The sequence below is a fragment of the Cucurbitaria berberidis genome (assembly GCF_010015615.1).
Source record: "Cucurbitaria berberidis CBS 394.84 unplaced genomic scaffold K460scaffold_2, whole genome shotgun sequence".
Lineage (NCBI taxonomy): Eukaryota > Fungi > Ascomycota > Dothideomycetes > Pleosporales > Cucurbitariaceae > Cucurbitaria > Cucurbitaria berberidis.
The window spans coordinates 3,552,166-3,572,620 of record NW_024468936.1 but is presented as its reverse complement, the minus strand read 5'-3'; the positions used below and the strand labels follow the sequence as shown (position 1 = coordinate 3,572,620).

The window sequence follows — 20,455 nt, the reverse complement described above, 5'->3', positions numbered from 1 at the left end:
ATGGTATTCGTGTTGAAAGATATACATTTAGTGGAAATGTTGAAATGCTTCTTCGCCTTCTAATTGTTGGGGCCTACTAATTGTGTATGATGCTGACTTTTTTTCCTTACTACAAACTAAAGCTATTGAGATATTGAAAATGTCTCTCCGAAGTATACGTCCGTTATTTATAGTGAGAGCACCAGGCAATGGTGTTAGGGGAGATCTTGGTGCGGGTTATTTTACTTAAGAGCTCGGAGCACCAGGGCAGGAATGTTCTTGTCGCGCACCATCTAACAGGGATCCACTTGAAAGTTGGCCTGTCTGTCTCTATGGAGATGTAAAATCTACGCAACAGAGAGAAGAATCTATATGACTGATTGAGAAAAAGCAGAATTGAGGAGGTGGAATAAAGGTCATGAATAAGCAATACCGGAGCCTCGCTTAGGCGACTAGTGGGGGTGATTAGCTGTTGGCGCACGTTAGCCGCTGCTAGCCATGCAGCAGAACCCAACCAAGGGGTTTTATTCCTCACCTTGACATTTTCCCCCACCAACATAAATCCACATATCTTTCACATGTTGTATGCAGAGACATCGCCATCCCCAGCTCTGTGGAGATTTCATACATGCGCCCCGCTCAATGTGCTTTGTGTGTAGCGCTGCAACCACTGGCCTGTGGACAACGACGATGACCGACAAACATTACAGGACAAAGCCCCAAAGAACGTTCCGCTGAACGCCGATGACTGAACAGATGTTTATTTGGAAGGCCATAATGTTCTCCGATGTATAACACAACCTAACTTATTTCGCGCTTGTCTGCGATGGGACGTTCTTCCGCGGTTCGGCTCCCTTGCTTTCCACTTTCCGTTCTATTGCGCCTGGCAGCCTTCGTTGCGTCGAAAGATTTTCCAAGTATTTTCTTTCAAATGATCGAAACATGCTAAAATCCCGCGGCGTGTTAGAAAAATCCCGCTTTACGCTGCTCGAAACCCCACAATGACAAAATGCCTCATGTGCTGCGCCCCATCACTAGCATTCCTCGAGTAAAGGATGCACGTGGGCAAAATGCCTCGTTCGATAAGGGCCTTTTGCTCAAGCAACCAACCAAGGCTTTGCATCGAGCAAAATGAGCTTCTTACTGCTTGCAATTTCGTCAGAGCATCGCTCTCGGCGCGATAACAAACTAGTACAAGTCTGTCGAAGAGGGATTTTCTTTCTTCTCGTCGTGTAGACAGACACCTGCAGCCTGTTGAAGAGGGGTTTCATTTCTCTTCGTGTAGACAGACGCCTGCAGCTTGTCATGGAGGCCTCGATTCATTTTCCAGACGCAACACTGCATCCAACCCGGTCGAACAAATCGCATTCCATTGGTGGCGTGATTCCTCTACGCTCCCGCTCAAAACCCCATGGAAGCAAGACCTCCGTCGATCTCGCGAAAGCGAGAGAGCTTGAAGATGCCGAAGATGAGGATGCTGGTCTGCGGGACGCGCGCGATTATAAACGCAGCCAGGTGAGTGAAATATCCCCGGTTCTCAATCAACTACCTGGCTCACAGAAGAGTAGGTCTTCAGCCTTGGCCAGGTCTTCCTTCTCGCGTACCAATCCATAGGTGTTATTTACGGTGACATTGGCACGTCGCCTCTGTATGTGTTCTCGAGCACTTTTACGAAAGCTCCGAATCATGCCGACTTGCTTGGAGCACTGTCCCTTGTCCTCTGGTCGGTCACGTTGATGGTCACGGCCAAATACGTCTTGATTATTCTACGGGCCGACAATGATGGCGAGGGCGGCACCTTTAGCACGTACTCTTTGTTGTCTCGATATGTAAGTCTTGGAAAAATGTCCTCTAGTGTTCAAACGTGCTTATTAGATACAGGCGAATATCGCTAATCGCGATCCTCGCGAGGCTACGATGATACGTGGGTTACTCCCTCCACTGGTTTAGTCGCAAGACTGACCTCAATACAGGCATGGAAAGACATCTGACCGAGGACCTGGGGCGTTCAACCAAGAACATCCGATCAACCATTGAGAACTCTTGGTTGTTCCGCGGCCTACTCAAAGCAATAGGCGTGCTTGCCGTCTCCATGGTAATGGCTGATGGTGTCTTGACCCCCGCGCAGTCTGTTCTTGGTGCGGTACAAGGCCTCAATGTTGTGAAGCCTGACATTGCGAAATCGACCATCGTTGGTGTTACCTGCGCCATACTCATTCTCCTGTTTCTCGTACAGCCCCTAGGTATAGCGCGACTCACAATGGTGTTCTCCCCAATCGTCATGGTGTGGCTCGCTTTGAACGCTGGGTTTGGAATTTACAATTTAGCCAAGTAGGTTCCCGCTACCCCTTACACTCCTTTGCGCAGCCAGCTAAAGTATTTCTAGGTACGACTACGCGATACTGAAGGCGTCCAACCCATATTATGCTTTTGACTACTTGATACGGAACAAGCACCATGGATGGAGGAGTCTCGGCGGTATTCTCCTCTCCTTCACTGGTGTCGAAGCCTTATTCGCCGACATTGGTGCCTTCAGCCGACATGCAGTGCAGCTAAGCTGGCTCGGATACGCCTATCCATGTCTCCTACTCGCCTACAGTGGGCAAGCTGCATACATTAGTGTGCATCCAAATGCTTACTCTAATCCTTTCTACAACTGTGCTCCCCCGGGCTGGCTGATATTCTCGCTGATTATCGCCATTGCTGCGGCTATCGTGGCTTCCCAGGCTATGATCACGGCAACATTTCAGGTACATGGTTTCTATTTACTACCAGTTAGTAGCTCCCGCTAACAGTTCGGAAGCTCCTCACCCAGATCATGAAGCTCTCGTACTTCCCGCAGATCAAAGTCGTCCATACGTCGACCGTCTACCATGGCCAGATGTACGTGCCGAGTGTAAACTGGTTGCTCATGATTGGCACTGTGCTCGTCGCTGCCATCTACAACAATACCACGTCACTTGGTAACGCGTACGGTGTGTGCGTCATGTTTGTCACTTTCTTCGACACATGCATGGTCACCCTCGTCGCTATCATCGTGTGGCGCATAAACCCGTACTTTGTCTTTCTTCCCTGGCTTACTATCGCCTCACTGGACGGCGCCTATTTATCCTCTGCGCTTACAAAAGTGCCCGATGGCGCATGGTTCACCATCCTCCTCTCCTGTCTCCTTGCGTCCATCTTCATTCTTTGGCGATTCGGCAAGGAACAGCAGTGGCACGCAGAAGCTAGCGATCGTTTCCCGACGACACATTTTGTCAAGACGTGCCACGACGGGCGGCTCCAACTTGCCGAGAAATTTGGCAACAAGCCAGTTAGCTCCATGGAAGGCTTTGGCATTTACTTTGACAAGGCTGGCGAAACGACGCCCATCGTCTTCAGTCAATTTATTCGCAAACTTGTTACAGCGCCTGAAGTCATCGTCTTCTTCCACCTTCGCCCTCTAGAGGCACCGTCCGTGGCCCCGGAGAATCGTTATAGCGTCTCGAGACTGGCTATCCCGAACTGTTATCGTCTCGTCGTACGGCATGGATACATGGACGAAGTCATTACGCCTGATCTCGCGTCTCTGATCTTCGATAAAGTACGCGACCACATCGTGGAACGCGCCTTGGACCGTGAAGGCGAAGAGAAGAAGCCTGCTACTACGATAACCACTACGACTACCACAGGTGCTGAAATTGCACAAGCGCCTAATAATCCCATACAAAGCAACACTAGTAGTAGCACACCAACCGAGAACGCAATCGAAAACACGTCCACATCCTCGCGCAGCTCAACTACCTCCTCCCGCCTCGAAGCCCTGGAGCGCGCATACGCCCACGAAGTCCTCTACATCATCGGCAAAGAACAAATGAAAATCAAGCCCGGCACGAATCTTGTGCGCCGCTTCTTCCTCCATGCGTTTCTGTTCATTCGGGACAACACGCGGGCAAAGATTGCGAGTCTGGATGTTCCCATGGATAAGGTAATTGAAGTGGGCTTTGTGAAGGATGTCTAGTTTGATAGATCGGTGGAGTTGTTTATATATATTCGCTGTAGTGTTGCTTTGGAAATGGATTAATATGAACGTAGCAACCAAGCAAGGGTTTTTTTAGTACTATGTAGTTGAACGTTGAGCTCCGATGCTGAAGAGTCAGTTGGCTTCCACTCTTACACCCTGCTGAATGCAACTACCGATCACTAATATTGTTCGCTAAGTACTTCAGGCTTACTCTAGTCATGAAAGATGTGTTGAAAACTACTCGCCCTAGCCCAATTACTCAACCCCCCTTTTCACGTTAGAAGCAAATGCCGGTCATGTAGCTGCTTAGTCCTGTCATCGGCCCATGTCTCGCAGCCTCTGGGCTAGCGCTGGACATTGTAGTTGATACTAATTCTGGTAAGCGCCCTAACATTACTGTATTTTCAGTGTTCGAGCAATATCTCATGGGGCAGGAATCTAGGTAGGCATCCTTATTATCATCGCAGACCTTGTCATGCGGGAGATGTTTGAGCCTGTGCTCCTTGAACGCAGAGCCGTTGCGTTGCGCGTAGAGACAAGCAACAAGTACTCCCAGCCAACGCCTGGCCCGCGCTATAACACGACCAATGCGAATGATGATCGCATCGCCCATCGTACCCCTGCTCTCTACATTGGCGAACAACTCTATAATCTCTTTTCCTTATCCTCCCCAGCTGGCAATTCACAATAGTACAACAGTGCACTGAAATACGTGGGCCACCTTCAACACGATCGTGGCATAATACTACGTTACATTATATCTTCAGACCTCTAAGCTCTAGACTCACACTCTCTCGACTCCTCAAACTTAATCCCGCCGCCCGCTGCGCGAACCCAATGACATCCTGCACTCTCTTGCCACTCGCTAGACCCACAGCCAGCGCCCCACAAAACGTATCGCCAATACCATTTACACTGACTACCTCTTCAGGCTTCAATACTTTCTCTGGCGCGAAGAGACGCACGTACAAGCCACCCACCCCAAGTTGACTCGAATCTGTATTCATACCACGCGCTAAGATATACGGCCGTTCTGCGTCGTTGTGTAGTTCCTCAGCGTCGGTTGTGAGCAGTTTGGTCAGTAGCACGCCTTGAGGTCCAAGTTTCGTCAGAATGGTCGGGAAGAAGGGAAGTAGTTTGATAGCTTGTTGCGGCACACCCTGATCTACTATGTCGGAGTTGGTGGTGTAGGCAAGAGGAATGCGTAGACCGGTCGACGGTATGCCAAGAGCGTCTATAACGGCGAACCATTCTTGACTCTCGAAGTAGGACGATTGGTATGCGTAGTTGTGAAGTGCGCTGAGCTCGTACGTGTTTGGTGTGATGATGTCGGCAAGAGGGTTGGGAAATACGTTGGATATATCGTCCGAAGACGATGATGTGGGAGGGAAGATTCGTAGTGCTTTCGCAGTGGAAACAGGTTCGAAGATCGTCGTGGTGGCTGGATGGTGTGCGGCCTGGAGCCAAGTGTGTAGGGCGGTAGACGACCAGTTTGCGTCGGCGACGAAGACTCTTGGTCGTGCTGAGGAGTTGCTGAAGAGAGTACTCGTAAGGCTTTCAATAGTATCCCCGGGGATCTTTTCTAGAATGGACATGTCTGCCATGGCAAGCGCGAGGTCTTTGTTCGCGTTGTTGATGGCGACATATTGGGCGGTTCTGGCAGGCTTTGGGAGAGTCTCGATACCAGACACCAGCATGCCTTCCTCTTGCAGTTGACTTAGCGCTGCGCGGCCGCTGAGATCATCGCCAACAGCACTGTGCAGGCTAACGGGGGAGCCGAGCAGGTGGGCGGCCTTGGCAATATTATGTGCTACGCCTCCAAGAGTCTGATTGATCACAGCTGGGTTAGATGTGTGTGGTAATGGCTCGGTCTGGCTTGTGGAGTTGGTAAAAGGGGTGTAGTCACACGAAAAGTCGACTGCCAAAGCACCTGCTACGACAATGTCTATGCCCGATGCATTCTCAGAGATGGATGTACTTGAAGTTGTAGGGGGTTCTGCAAGCGATAGAGATGCTTCACTGAGTGCATCTTCTGTGGTAACTGTAGGACTAGATTGAACTGGAGTAAAGTAGGAACCCCGTCTACATACTTACAATCAGCGCCAGTCTACAATCAAGCATCAAGAGTGCTGGCTCACCCTTGGGCTTCTTCTTGCTTTCCTTCCAGTATCGCAAGCTCTCGGGCTACAATGGTGGCTCGTTTGACATTGGACTCAATGAGTGCTCTGTTTGCGGGAATACTCGCACCCTTGCTGAGCTCCTTGATTTTAGCAAGGACGAAAGGTGTATTATCTTTGCCCGTGATACCTGCAGCATCGGCTTGCTTCAAAGCCTCCTCAATGATTACGTCCATCTCTGCCTTGGGAATGGCAAACTCTGAGGGGACTGGATTGGCGAAGAGCAGGCCGGACGTAATCTGCAGTGAGTTTTGCGCGTCTGCCGAGTATTAGTGGATAGGTACTTTGGCCATCATAGAAAACGAGAGCTTACGTATTATCGCGGCAGCCTCAATCTCGTTAGCTATGGTAGTGGGACTCTTCACTCCACTATCTCTCGACCAGAATGCAGGGAAGTCGACGTTCCCTGTGCGCCCGTCTGCGAATGTGCCTACACCCACGCCTTCAGTCTCGAGGTACTCAATTGTTCTAGGTATATCGAGGAAGCTCTTGCATCCACTTGACACTACAGTGACCGGTGTTCTGCCTAACTCTGTCAGATCCGCAGAGATGTCCATGCTAGACTCTGCACCGCGATGAACACCACCAAGACCGCCTGTACCAAAGATCTTGATACCAGCTAGATGTGCTAGCAGCATAGTTCCAGATATCGTCGTGCCGCCATTGAACAGTTTGTTGGTCAATCGCAGACCGCACACATAGCTCAGGTCTCGCCTCGAAAGCTTCAGAGTGTTGGAGTTGCCGGCAGAAGAGGCTAGTCTTATTATCTCTTCTGGGCTCAAGCCTACGCGGGCCACTCCATCCAGAATGCCTATGGTGGCAGGGACACCGCCATTTGTTCGGACCACGCTCTCGAGGAGAGAGGCTAGAGCTACGTTCTCGGGGTATGGGAAGCCTGGAGGCCCAATTAGCTTCTTATGAATATAGGAACGAGGAATAGCTAATACCATGAGTGTATATTGTCGTCTCGAGCGCGACGACAGGCTTCTTCGCATTCAGGGCTTCCCGCACCTCTTCCGAGACTTTGAAGAAGCCATTGTTGGTGAGATGGCGCCTTCCAGATGCTGCAGCTACACCTACTCTCAGACACGGAGAATACAGCCGCGGCCTAGCAACAGCTCTTGCTAGTAGTGACATGGTGGTATATGCTACGACTACAGCGGTGGAGGGGTGAAGCTGGAGCTGCCGCATAGTCTTGGCACGGAGGTGCCCCAGGAACTCCGAAGAGAACACGACGCATCAGCCCGCATACGCAACATTTCCAAACATCACCCCAACACCCCAACCTCCCACTTCCTCCACCTCGTAGATGCTTGGGAAAGTTGGCAACTACCCAACATGAGGTCAATTTCTCTCTTCGCGAGCTGCATAGCGGCTCTCTCGAGCTTCGCGTGCGCCGAGTTGAACCTCTCAGAGCCACTGCGGTCGAAGCAGGTGCTACCCAGTACCTTCACGCCTCCCCAGGTTTTCAAGAATGCCAATCTCGTCCGGACGACAAACTTGGACAAGGCGTACCCGAGGGAAACTATCCATGTCATAATTGAGAACATCGACTCGAAACCGCAATCTGAGTACTATCTGCCATTCGAGGCGAGCTTGATATCGAAGATTGGAGGACTCGAAGTAAGAGACAAGAAGGCAGCTGAGCAAGGAACATTCAAGGTCGAGGTTGTAGGCATCGATACTGACAGGTAACCCATTATTGCGCAATTGACAATCACCAAGGCTGACACGCGCACAGCTCCACGGAATTCTACCTCATCCATCTCCCCCAGCCACTTGCGCCCAACGCGCAACAAACCCTTACCATCTCCTACTCCGTCCTCTCCACCCTCAAGCCCGTCCCCGCGGAGCTCGCGCAGTCCGCCAAGCAGTACCTACAGTACACATTCAGCGCATACGCACCCTCTGCCTACGTCACAGAGAAGCAGAAGACCAAAGTGAAATTCCCGAACAGCGACGTACCAGACTACACGACCCTCCCCGCCGATCTCAACGCCGAGCAGAAGGTGGACCCGCAGAAGCAGGGCTCGACGTTTACATATGGTCTGTATGACAATGTGCCAGCAGGCGCACAGCAGTCCGTAAGCGTGCGTTATGAGTTCACCAAGCCCGTCACCCACGCGACACTTCTCGAGCGTGACCTCGAGGTCTCGCACTGGGGCGGCAACTTGGCGTCCGAGGAGCGCTATTGGCTCGTCAACCAGGGCGCTGGGCTCAAGAACCACTTCTCCCGCGTTGAGTGGCAGAAGCAGTCATACATGAACCCACCTACGTTCGCTCTGAAGGGCCTGAACCTACCATTGGCTCCTGGCGCTGTTGATCCGTACTTCACAGACGACATCGGCAATGTCTCGACATCCAAGTTCCGCCCTGGCAAGAAGGAAGCATTGTTGGAGTTGAAGCCGAGATATCCTGTGTTTGGAACATGGAAGTATAGTTTCCGCGTGGGCTGGAATGCCGACCTGTCGAGCTACCTGCGCAAACTCTCCACTGGCGAAACCTACGTTCTCAAAGTGCCTTTCCTCGAGGGTCCTCGTTCATTCGAGGGCATCTCTTACGCCCGTGTGAACCTACGCGTTATCCTCCCCGAGGGTGCCAAGAACGTCAAGTTCTCTACCACCGTCCCGCTCGTGGACAACTCAACTAGTCTTCACAAGACGTTCATGGATACACTCGGCCGAACAACGCTAAGCTTGACTGCTATCAACTTGGTCGATGAGTTTAGAGATAGGGATTTGATTGTGACGTATGATTACCCATGGACTGCGGGATACAGGAAGCCAATCGTTATCACGCTTGGCTTGTTTGCGTTGTTTGCAACTGCGTGGGTGTTGGGCAGCATTGATACGAGTATTGGAAAGAAGAAGACGGCGTGAAGAGGGTGATGAACAAAGTGTGTATAAACAAGATAGTGTGAAGAAAAGTCACGTTGACGGAGTCATGGTTGTCTTGAATTGGATTTGCCTTGAACTGGTTTCAGCGACATGTCAGGTAGATTCATTCTGTTCCCTTTTCTTTCCCATGTAAAACAATCAACATTGGGTTTTAGGTTCGTTTCTCCTGGATCCAAGAAAGATTTATCGTCATTGTCGTCTTCATCAGGGTGTTATAGCAGCATCTTCTCCTCCACTGCCAATTTCCCCAACCTTCTAAACCCACTCAGCCCCTATTTGCCCTCTTCCCTCTACAGCATGGAAATGAATGTACCTTGGCCGCACGCTCTCAGAACGGGTCCATCTTCCCCCGAACCCGATGCACATGTCTGACCACAACCCTAACCCCCTCCGGCGCCTCCAACCGCCCAACTTCATTCCTTACCTCCAACGCAATCAAATCCGCAATTGCAACACTCCGGTGCGTCCCTGCATGACAACACACACTCATCGCAACCTCCATCATACCCCTTTCCCCACCACCACCACCTCGTCTCTGTTGCCCCACACTCCCCTTTTGTCGCTCCACCTTGCCAAACTCTAGCAAATCCCTCATTCCGTTTCGGATCGCCTTCCTCGCGCGAGGGTCATGCAGCACGTGAGATTGGATGACGGGCGAGAGGCCAGAGTACACGGCGCATAGATGTTTTGGCGGGACGAGCATGGAGGATGCGTCGATGGTGTAGAGATGTGGGATTGGGGGGTCGCGATGGGGAAGGTGGGTTTCCAGTAGCGATTTGAAAGCTTTTGAGTTGGGGGTGCGGTCGGTGCTGTAGGTTATGATGTAGATTGTCGGCTGGGTTGGTTCAGGTGTGTCCGGGAGAGGTTGAGGTTGGGGTCTAAGGTTGGAAGGGCGAGGGCGAGGCGGTGCCTGTAGTACTGTTCGTGGGGAATTGGACGTGTGGCTTTCTGGCCCAGGCGGTCCGTCGTAATAGTCCTCATGCTTGCGAGTATGCCGGTTTCTTGTCTTTGTAGACACATCGAAACGCACGTGTCTTTTCGCCTTGGTGCTCAGATGCTCGTGCCGCCTTTCGATCAAGATAGACTCTCGCTGGACAGGATACCTTTGCGAAAGGCCCGCAGCCCGCTCCGGTTCTCGAATTGTTGGTAAAGCGGGATAACGTGGCGGAGATGAGTCGAGGAAACTTGGCTTATGGAGGTATGAGCGAGCAGAGTGTAAGAGGGATGATCCAGGCATCGTGGGAGCAGGCTCGCTATATGATCGACGGGGTGTGTGGATAGGACATTCAAGGTGAGGTCGTCCATGGACGGGGCAGATGGACATTTCTCGTCTCAGTGAGCTCGCTCATGCGAGGTATTTGGTTGGATGAATCGTAGGCAGGGAGCGACTTGAAGAACAACGCAGGTGAAGGATATCGAAATGATGAACAACAGGTTTAAAGAGTGGTGTTGATAGCTCGCAAAGTTTGCTCAGTATCGAGGAGCCTTTCTCCTAGTAGACTAATGTAACACATGGCGTACTATGCGAATCGCTGTTGCCCACCAAGCTAATCAGAGCAGTGGTGGCGCGTGGAGTCACAGTCGCACGGAGTGCATTCTCCTTGACTCCACAATGAGCCCTGTGCATTCAATTGCTCATGACGAGGAAGGACCGCTGATATGTACTTGGTTGGTTCTTTCTAGATATTATGACACTGAGAGATAAATGTAGGAAAGAGAGGAGAGTGACTCCTGAGAGGGGAAAGAATGAACGTTCAATGTCCGAAGAAGCAAGTCATTCTAATCGCAGCATTATCTATGGACTTCATAGAAGTGCTGTGGCTCGTAGTCATTGGATTTTTACCGCTGTGCGGTAGGTACAGTCATGATTAGATTAGTAGTCTGAGCACTCGATAATCTATGTTGTTTGAGCGAGTATCAATCACATGATCACCTTCTCATCCTTTCTCTAAAACGAGAGCAGATTAGAGAAACCATGTGTCGAAATGTCGAAATAACTTGGGTATAGTATGTTATACATGGGCTCGAGGATACAAACTAGGCGTTGCATTAACCTCACTGACAAGCTTCTTTGATGCACACCAGGAACGCGCATTCTCCACAGTTTTCCACAAGGATGTTATACGTCGTTGCTGTACGACATGCATTGCTTGCGCCATAACGATGTCGGTTCGACGCTCACATGTTGATCGTACAACAGGCTCCACAGTGATCCTACCTACGTGCTCCTTCTCGGTCAAGGTTCTCCGGACCGTGATCGTCGGTTAGGCATCGCTAATGCCCAACACTTGGCATTGTAGACTCCGATGACTTACTCATTAGAGCTCCAGTATGCCTTGCCGGAGCCTTCGCGCTTCTGACTCAATAACCTCGTAGCTCTCGATATTATCCGAGATAGCAGTGTCATACCTCGCGTGCGTTGGGCACCGCTCACTCACGGGAGCCAGGGCGTATTTGCATGACCCATGTGCCACATACTGACACTTGTCTCATCAATGTCAAAGGTAAATGCTCCGCAAACCTTCATTGGCAGGGTACGAGGGTTAAACACCTGCCTCGTGAGTTGAGCATCGCTCTAGCGAAGTACCTAGCAGGCGCCCTCCATATCGCTCGGCTGTGAGATTGCTTGATATTCGGCATCGTTTCATCGTTGTCGCACTCTCTTGACGTCATGGCGTCTCTCCATACAATCTGTAGCTATGCTTTTGCGGGGGAAGGTCGTGCGTGAACAGCATCTATGTCCAACAAGCCCGAGGCAGCGGTTTGACGTGCTGATGGGTGAACCTTGAAACGCCACTTTGACCGGCGTGCAGCCTACGAAACAAAAGTATCGAGTTCCTAAAGAATGGAGGGAATAGAGGAGAGAAAGTCATACGACGTGGAAGTAGGTTGGCTCGAGAGCAAGCCAATAAAGAAACATGGAAAAGGAAAAGTCATCGGATAGGCTGGAATTGAAAACCGCGTCGTCTTCTCGCCCCCGGTAAAAGCCGTTTGATAACATTTGTTTTCTTCTTTAGTGATGTTGTGCCAGCTTACCATGGATGTTGTGGTATGATTAATCGAACCATTTTCCTGGACGGTCCGAATTGCACAGGTGTCTCACCCGCAATCTGCTCATTTACAAAATAGACTTTGCGAGGCGTGTGTCATCCGCAGTGAGCGGTTCGTCGACATCGGCTTCGGAAATGGATAGACGAGCTTTGGTCCGAGCAAGAGGCAAGTGATGCGAGAAAGCGACAAGAAACTACCCATCGTGTGAATACGAAGAACGCCCTCCGTCCTGGGTTTCGCGTCTGGGCATCAGGGGCCGCCTCGTGCCACCCAATACCTAACCCATGCACTCTACCAGCTGCGAGGAACTTGGAGATATTCTCCGAGTAATCTCCTCGGGACCAGCCTTCACAGATGGCTGAAACGGGATCTCACAGCCGACAGCGCAGCACAGCACAGCACAGCACAGTACCGCTGCATTTGCCAAGCCAAGTATAACCTGTTCGCCTTGTCGCATCGCATCTGCATCTGCATCTCGCATGGCCTTGTGCCAGGGCCAAGCTGCAATGTCGGCTGCAAACACTTGACTACCTGCGGGAAGGGCCTCTAGCCGACGCGATTCTGTCTGATCGGTGAAGGATGAAGGCATGGGATTGGCGAACGTACGCGGCCGAGCAGAGTGTGTGGGACCTCACGTTGCTCTTTGTGCGACATTTGCTGTCAACGTCTTGCTTCTTCGGTCCAGGCAATTCGTGGAGCCGTAGCACTGCCGGACAGCACGGAATGGGGCTGTGCAACACGGGAAGTGAGGAACTGAGTTGTCGACTTTAGACGTCGTTGTGTCAGGCGGGGGAATCTAGATGCAAGGCAACGGCGAGCGACAATGTGACATTGCATAAACCGAGTCAAAGTGTGGCGCGGAGTGCACGGAAAAGCCGTTCCCGTTGTCGCTATCGAATTTAATGCTCACCTACTCTTCCTGTGCTGTAAAGTGCTTCGCTTGACGCTGTAAAGACCCGTGCGGGCGTTACCTTGGATATCATATCCTGGGGTTGAACCAAGATGGAGCAGCTTGCGGCGATGTCCTCCGAACGTCTTATCATCGTTACATATTGTCCGTGACCAGCATGTTTGACCGAGCGACATGGTGAACACCATTTATTCGTAGTAGTTACAATTTTACAAAACCATGTATATAGGTCCAAATCTAGACGCAAACGTATCAAGGTACCGCACCCTCTACTATCGTAATCCTAGACTATATCGACTCACAACCAAGCATCCTAATCATTAAACATCTGATAAGACAAGGTAGGCGCAAGCAACATGGGCGTTCACGCTCGGGCGTGCTTGTTGGAGAGCGATCTCAACGCCCAACCGATTCGGAGAATCTTCCGGTACGAATGATTGTGAGGCACTTGTTCCAGCGATACGGATTGACAGAACGCTACTGCCCAACGTCGCGGACATACATATGACTAGCAGATCATTCCCATACTGCCCCCCCAGATTGAAGCTGGGATGTCACAATGTCTGAATGTATCCAAGCTTCCTAATGGACCGAATAGCTCCATCGAGCATGATATCACGAGCATGATATCAAATGACTTCCAGAGGCACAGTAGGCATGTCCCTTTGTAGAAAGCGATCGACAGCACTCGAGGACCGTGTTTTGCTCACATGGTCAAATCTGCGACGCAGCTCCCTACCTCTTATAGTCGGACTTGCTTTGCTGTACGTACCCCAAGTGATCGACGCCCCAAAAAGCGAAGCGAGCGCGCACTCGAGAGAAACCAGTAACGCGCTCTAACAAAGTAGCCTTGCACATCGCATAACAAACTCTCACGCACATCACAAGGGCCCTGGGCAAACTCTTCACCGACAAAACAAGAATCATGACAAGATCTCAACAACCCCTGCGACTCCCATCGTATATCGAGCACGACTTTTTTTTTCAGCCTCAGATATTGGCAAAACGTCGCATTCATCGCCCCGACGTTACATATCGCCGTCTGTGGCGTATTTTTGTTTTCTTCTCACCGTTCCACACTAGAATATTAAATATCCACACGGGCGGCGGCAGATACCGCTGCCGGCGCTATGTTGTCAAAGCTGCCATCCATGGTACAATCCAGCGTAGGGCCTTAGCCTCGGCTAGATATGATGTGGCGCTTTCTTTCGGTCCAGGAACTTGTCAGCATGACGGGGGACGGAGTGGAAGGATGGCGGTCCCGTGGAGATACTCAACTGCAGTGGGGGGGTTAGAGATAGTCGGACGACCTAAGATTGAGGTTGGGCTGCGATCAAATCTTGATAACGCTTACTGGGGTTACGAGACGCAGAGAGAGGTAGTACGCCACCTGGGCATGTTGCGAAATGTTAGTTAGACCCCCATTTGATTCGAGTCGACAGGTGGGCGTGTATTCTTCTCGGCGATGCCAGCCTGCTTAATCTCCTTGGCGATGGTCGCCGTGATATTGTCCGCCCTAAATTTGATAGAGCATGCATCATGCGTCAAGTGGGGATAATAACGGGGACAAGGTGCATGTGAAACTACGCCTTCCGGCTCGACGCGCACGTGGGAATTTGAAATAACAACACCATTTTAGCATCTTCTCCACCTCTGCATAGCCGTGGCGGAAAGGGTCGGAACTCTAATAGCTCAGCGCGAAGTGCGGCAAGTCCATAATTAAATTCTCGTCCAATAGTGAGGCTTACAAGCCTGCTACTTGTTCACGATCAGCATCCAACTAAACTATCAATGATAGAGTTTGACAGCTTCGCATTATTACAAAAACTTTCAGCCTGAGATGCGTGAGCTTCTCATCAACGGCAGAGGCGCCGTAGCTAACCATCTAATCGTCATCCCACACCTTCCTCATTCAAACGTACAAACACACCGAGAAAAAGGCCGTTAGCTTAGAGCCGTAAACTCAAAAGCAAAAATGAAGCCAACCCCCAAATAGGTGCATGACAGCTCTCACAAGCGACAAGTTCCCCACGAAGAAAATCCTACCCCAAAGTAGTGGCTCTTGCCGCAAAGCGGTCAGCCTTTTCCAACCCTAATCGAGTCCAATGCTCAACCGTTTCCCCCTCCACACCGTCGCCAAACCTGCTAGTCCAAGGTATAATATTTTCTCGCCAAAGTAAAAAAACAAAGTTCAGAGGTACCGCCCAGGCTTGCATGTGTGTTTGAAATGCAGCAAATGGTTTCAGTGCTAGCCGCCCAATGATGCGTACGTGCGTGATATGCCTACAAGAGGAAATAACGATGATGATATATACGCCAAGATAAATGCAGGAAATCAGTAACAGAAAGATATATACAAGATGTGTGCGACGCAGCGCAAGCTGCACTTTGAGTAATGTCATTCGAGTTATCCAAAAATAAAAAAAGCGGAGCGAAATTGCGGTGAGCCTTTTTCCAGCTATGTATTAGACGACATGGAGGCTATGTTGTTTCCGGACATTGTAAAGAATTTCGAGATCCATTTTCAGGATCGGCGAGTTTGGTGAGACTTCTTCTAGCAAGTTGATGGTGCGCGCTAAAAGGGCGCTTAGATTCGCCTTGGTGAGCTGCGTATCGCTCGGCAACAAGGGGTAGAGCTTGGATTTGTAGACCGCTGCCAGAACAAGCATGTTTCCAAATTGCCTGGATATCTTTGTTTAGTAAAAACTTAATAGAAACAGGGAAACAACTTACGCGTGAAGTGTGCCGAAGATGTTGGTCACGACGAGTCTGCATGTACGTGTACTTTTGAAGTCTCTGTACTTACTGCCGGGAGGGGCGCCGACGCGATCGAACGCGATGGTACTCTGGATAGCACTGTCTATGCATTGACATGCGACCTTGATGATCTTTCGCTGGTCCTCAGATAGTTCCACCATTTGAACATTTCTGTTCGTAGGCGTGGACGCATACTCCCCCATGTATGCTGGTGAGTTGTGCAGTGACGTATGTGCCGCGCTTGCTGCTGGAGGTGGGAACTCGATGGTGTGACTAGCGATGCGCAGGTAGGGACGCAACATCATGTAGAGACCTCCATAGTATTTGGCGCGTACGCGGGCAATGTTCAAGTCGGTTGAAGGAGGGTCTTCATCCTTCCAGGCCAACGCTGGTGGCAGTACTCGTCTCCAGCTCTGTAGGATGTCAATGTGGGTGCTTGCATGATCGGCAACCTCCTTGACGTTGCTAGTGTCAAAGCTTGAGCGTCCGTTAGCGCCGTACAAGGCGTTATGTGCCTCGTTAAGAATGACGCGAAGCCATATTTGGCTCGAGTAAATCAACATGGAGGTATCGCCTTCAGTCGCTTGTTGAACTTCGGTCTCATCCGTAGGAAACTTTTCGTACACGCCTTCAGGGTACATGATGTCGCTCTGGTGCGCGGAGATGTTACTCGGTGGAAGAGTGCTCATCTCAGCCAAGATGTCGCTAGAGGATGGTCAGCAAAGACGTAGATCAGTGGGGCAAGGGCGACGCACGATTCCAGTTGGAGGCATGTCCAGTAAACGCACATGACCAAATTCAGTCTATATCGCTCTTTGGCGGTCAATGAGGTCGCCTTATTGTCGATATAATAGGTACGGACGAGTTTGGGATAATCGCTGTGGAAAGTGGTTAACTCGAGTCCAAAGACAGGTGAGGGTGGTGGCGCTTACGCTTTGACGAGAACCATGGTAATCCGGCAAGCGTTGTTAATCCAGCTCCAGCTCTCCAAGACTCTTGCAAACTGGCTCAGATAGAGCGCAGCTAATATCATGGCTTGCGCATGAGCAACAGTGTTTCCTCCTTGCTGGTTCCCAAGAATGTCCGTAGCGTAAGAGAAATAAGCCATGCCTGGCAAGATATCAATGTTCCTTGGACGATTGTCATCGGAATAGTCACTATTGAAGCTGCCATTGGGCCGTGGCGACTCGCGAGTGTAGCCCCAAGCACCGTTAACGTAAGGACTCTTATCGCTTTGAGGTGCCGGTAGCTTATCCTTGTAAGCGCATACCTTCCCCATGGCAAGGACAAGGAGGACAATGGCATTCCGCAACGAACGTTCGATTGCGCCTTTGGGGGAATAAGGCTCGCCAAAGGCGCTGCTGGATCGCTTTCTCTTCATTCCGTGATGAAGCTGTTGTTGCAGGCCAGTGCCAGCGGGTGACCTTGCGTTCGCAGACCGCACGTCAGGACTATATTGCTCGATGAACTCTCTAACCATCCGTTTAAGTTTGCTAGGGTTCATGAACGGGTGCAGAACGTGTATGTTATCCAGGTAGGATCGGAGCAAGTCTTCCAAAGTCTTGGAATGGAAGTTGGGTCGGCCATCTTGGCCAAGTCCGCCTTCGTATCCCTGATATTCTCGCGGCGTGTTGCCGCTCATTGTACTTGGACTAGAATGATCCAGGGGCGGGTGGCCCCATAGGCCATCTTTTCCGGGTGCTGGAGACGGTACGTCTGAATCGTTGCTGCTTTCTGGGCTTCCGGGTCCCTGTGCTCCATCATTCAAATCTTGACCCTCGCCAACACCCCATACGCGTATCAATCCACGGTCCTGCTCGAGTTGCATCGGATAATCCGACACATCGTGGCCACTATCCACCAATCTATTCAGGTAATCGACATCCTTGTAGAAGGTATTCATGGCCTGCCACTCTGACAACAGCTTGTGAGCTGGAGTGGTATGGTCGCTTTGGAGCCCGCTCTTTTCTCTCGAACCTCGATCTGTGGCGCGGCTGTGGTCGGTCCTTACGCTGTCGGCTGGAGTCGCTGGTTGTTGGGGTGCGGCCAGAATGGCTTCCTGCTTAATTGGAGTCGATGCTTGTATACCAATAGGCGACATATGGGAGTGGGAAACGATGGGTGAGTCCATTTTCTTGCTGTTGACTCGACGAAGCTGGGCTCTCCCTTGAATGGGCGTGGGCCACCTGGACGTGCTGGAATCCCTCATAGGAGCAGAAAAGGCCGCTTCAGGTGAGGCGTGGTTCGAGACCATTTCGAGGCCTCGACCTGCGGGGAGTCTGCTCTCGACGCTCTGCTTCCACGTATTGAACTCACCGACGAAATCTCTCAGTACGTCGGATATGTTATTCACACTGTCCTGAAGCTGCATCATGCTTCTGTCTTGCCTGCAAAGCGTCAGTGACTGATTTTAGGCGACTGTAAAGTAACGCACTTTGGTGGTGGAACGTCTTTGTATTGGCAATCAAAGTTGTTCTCCCTGCAGAACTGGCACGGGCGGGCTTCGTCGCACTTTTGCTTGCGCGAACGGCAATGGTTGCAGGCTTGGGTGGCTCGAACCTGCTTTCTTCTTACTTGCTGTGCTGCGCTTCCATATTGGCTCCCCATGTATGGACTCTGGGCATAGGGATCCCCCACGGGCTGGCCGTACTGCTGGCCTGGCGGAGGTGGAGGTGGGTGGAAGACGGGTCCGTTGGCATGAGAAGGACTGATGGCGTGGTGGTAGCCATTCGAAGCACTGCCGTTGGAGCGATGCTCTGGGTTCATGGGCCATGGACTTTGATGGCCACCATGCTCCATGCCTTGAGATGGAGGCTGAGGAGGCTTTACGTCGATGCTGAGACTGGTAGAGCGAGAGCTGGGAGGTTCCGGGGCGGAGATGGATTGAGGCGTAGGCGGGGCACGGTACGAGGAGAGGCTGCTGTCTTTGGGGAGTGTTACGGGAGCAGGGCCGGCGACGCCATGAGGACGTTGGCGAGGCGAGGGAATGGTCCTGGGGTCCGCGAGGGCACGGAGATCAGAGGGAGGAAGCGATGGTGAGGGGAGAGGACCTGGGTAAGCTAGGCCTGGGGGAGGGTAGGCCTGGGTAGGCGGCGGCGGTAAGCTGTGGGGGGGATAGTGACGGGGGGGAGGAGGAGGAGGAGGAGACGAGGGTTGGACCAGCGAGGAATATGACGCAGGTCGAGTGGGTTGGATATGAGGCGGCGGCGGTGGAAGGGGGTGTGGACGGTGGCCGTTATAGACGGGGTTGCCAGAGTCCAAACGAGGTCTCTTCTGGGCAGGCGCGTCCGGATCAGCCATCCTTACATATGCCAGACAGACAGACGAGATCCGCTCAGGCCATGCGGCTATGTATGACAGAGCAGCACTTGGGCAACGCAAGCAACGACTACGGATGCTCCCACGACCAACAAACGGCAGAAGCCAGTAGGGGCCGCGAGGGGCAGCTGATGGAAAGAGCGGCGGCCTCGGCAGTCGCAAAGACAGAAGAGGGTCCAGTTCTCTCCAGCACGTCAGGCGATGGTTGGTTGGAGGGGGATTGCAGACGACAGCCCAACCCGCGTCATCGCCTGTGAGGAGGGAAGACTGGAGAGTTTGGGAAGCGTGGCAGTGGCAGTGGCAGGGCGGGTGCCCGGAGCCAGAGTGGGATGCAGAACGGGAGCTTTCTTACGCCGCGCGACGAGGACAGCCCTAGGCAAGACCTGGTTCCATGGAGCCGGAAGACACTGGAGCTATCCGAAGCAGGCAAAGGCTGTGGTGGGTGGTGAATCGCGGAACAGCCCAAGCGTTGAGGGTCGGTGAAAGGGTGGCGCTAGTTTCGAAGATGGGCCGTGCAAACGAAGGGGCCAGGGCAAGCCAGCAGAGGCGCGAAGCTAGTAGATGAATGAATGGGCCGACAAGAGGAGCAGCTGGCCAACAAGACACAAAGGTGGCACACACGGGAAGACGACGGGCCAGGCGGGGATGCTGGCGCGCGCAAAGAGTGGGTGGTGTAGTCGCTGGACGTGGTGTAGAGACGAGAGAGAGCGAGAGCGAGAGCGAGAGAGAGTAGAGAGCACAGAGAGGGGACAAGGCCCAGCCTCGACAAGGTGGAGAATCTGATCGAGCGACACAAGGGCGAGTAAAGTGTGCCACCCTCTCCCCCAACGCGATTCAGCGACGGCCTGCAGCTCGCTTGCGCAAAGGAGGCTTCGCAAGCCATCAACCCAGGCCCAGGGGGTTGGAGAGCCTGGGTGGTGGTGGTGGTGGTAGTCGTGGTGGTGAGCCAGCCTGCGCACTGTGCGGCCGCGTCCTCTTGTCGACGACAGGGCAGTTTTCTATCTATCCATCTATCTATCCATCCATCCATCCATCCATCTATCATCAAACAAACTGCGACGCCGTTGTACAGCCAGCAAACGTCCGCTCCCGTATGCCGTTGGCCATCAAGACGACCAAAACCCCGCTGGCGGGGGAAAAGTGGCTGTCTATAACGCTATAGGCCCTCGCTGGGTAACGTGACTTGCTGTTGTGCGCGCCATGCGCCTTACTCCGCCCTGCCCTCTCTCTCTCTCTCAACCCCACTGGCAACAGGTTACAGCACAGTAAACAACACAGCAATCCGCACCTTGTTGACGGATAATTTCGGTGCATGCGGCCAATTGCTAGCCATGAGGAAGTAGATCCGACGCAACCCTGGCCT

At 52.0% G+C, this 20,455-nt stretch overlaps 6 protein-coding genes across 6 annotated transcripts; 2 read left to right on the top strand and 4 right to left on the bottom strand.

Moving 5' to 3' along the window:
- The first annotated feature begins 1,213 nt into the window (after positions 1-1,213).
- Positions 1,214-4,069, top strand: K460DRAFT_364251 (potassium transporter). Its single transcript, XM_040932970.1, has 6 exons — positions 1,214-1,494; positions 1,548-1,808; positions 1,861-1,903; positions 1,953-2,310; positions 2,366-2,729; positions 2,783-4,069. Exons 1-6 carry the CDS (start codon positions 1,285-1,287, stop codon positions 3,977-3,979), a joined length of 2,433 nt encoding a protein of 810 aa, XP_040790838.1. The 5' UTR covers positions 1,214-1,284; the 3' UTR covers positions 3,980-4,069.
- Positions 4,070-4,737: 668 nt separating this feature from the next.
- Positions 4,738-7,321, bottom strand: K460DRAFT_334148 (uncharacterized protein; the record flags this gene model as incomplete). Its single annotated transcript, XM_040930906.1, has 4 exons — positions 7,107-7,321; positions 6,473-7,054; positions 6,121-6,418; positions 4,738-6,064 (listed from the first exon to the last, which is right to left on the bottom strand). Exons 1-4 carry the CDS (start codon positions 7,294-7,296, stop codon positions 4,738-4,740), a joined length of 2,397 nt encoding a protein of 798 aa, XP_040790837.1. The 5' UTR covers positions 7,297-7,321.
- Positions 7,322-7,497: 176 nt separating this feature from the next.
- On the top strand, positions 7,498-9,038 carry K460DRAFT_278382 (oligosaccharyltransferase alpha subunit; the record flags this gene model as incomplete). The annotated part of the gene is made up of 2 exons (XM_040928249.1): positions 7,498-7,850; positions 7,901-9,038. The coding sequence occupies 2 exons, from the start codon at positions 7,498-7,500 to the stop codon at positions 9,036-9,038; spliced, it is 1,491 nt and encodes a 496-aa protein (XP_040790836.1).
- Positions 9,039-9,384: 346 nt separating this feature from the next.
- On the bottom strand, positions 9,385-10,293 carry K460DRAFT_403564 (uncharacterized protein; the record flags this gene model as incomplete). Its single annotated transcript, XM_040936642.1, has 1 exon — positions 9,385-10,293. One exon carries the CDS (start codon positions 10,291-10,293, stop codon positions 9,385-9,387), a length of 909 nt encoding a protein of 302 aa, XP_040790835.1.
- Positions 10,294-15,482: 5,189 nt separating this feature from the next.
- Positions 15,483-19,074, bottom strand: K460DRAFT_403563 (uncharacterized protein; the record flags this gene model as incomplete). The annotated part of the gene is made up of 5 exons (XM_040936641.1): positions 15,483-15,699; positions 15,751-16,479; positions 16,530-16,652; positions 16,707-18,161; positions 18,209-19,074. 5 exons carry the CDS (start codon positions 19,072-19,074, stop codon positions 15,483-15,485), a joined length of 3,390 nt encoding a protein of 1,129 aa, XP_040790834.1.
- Positions 19,075-19,467: 393 nt separating this feature from the next.
- On the bottom strand, positions 19,468-20,277 carry K460DRAFT_70252 (uncharacterized protein). Its single transcript, XM_040938643.1, has one exon. It carries the CDS (start codon positions 20,135-20,137, stop codon positions 19,586-19,588), a length of 552 nt encoding a protein of 183 aa, XP_040790833.1. The 5' UTR covers positions 20,138-20,277; the 3' UTR covers positions 19,468-19,585.
- Between the last annotated feature and the right edge of the window lie 178 nt (positions 20,278-20,455).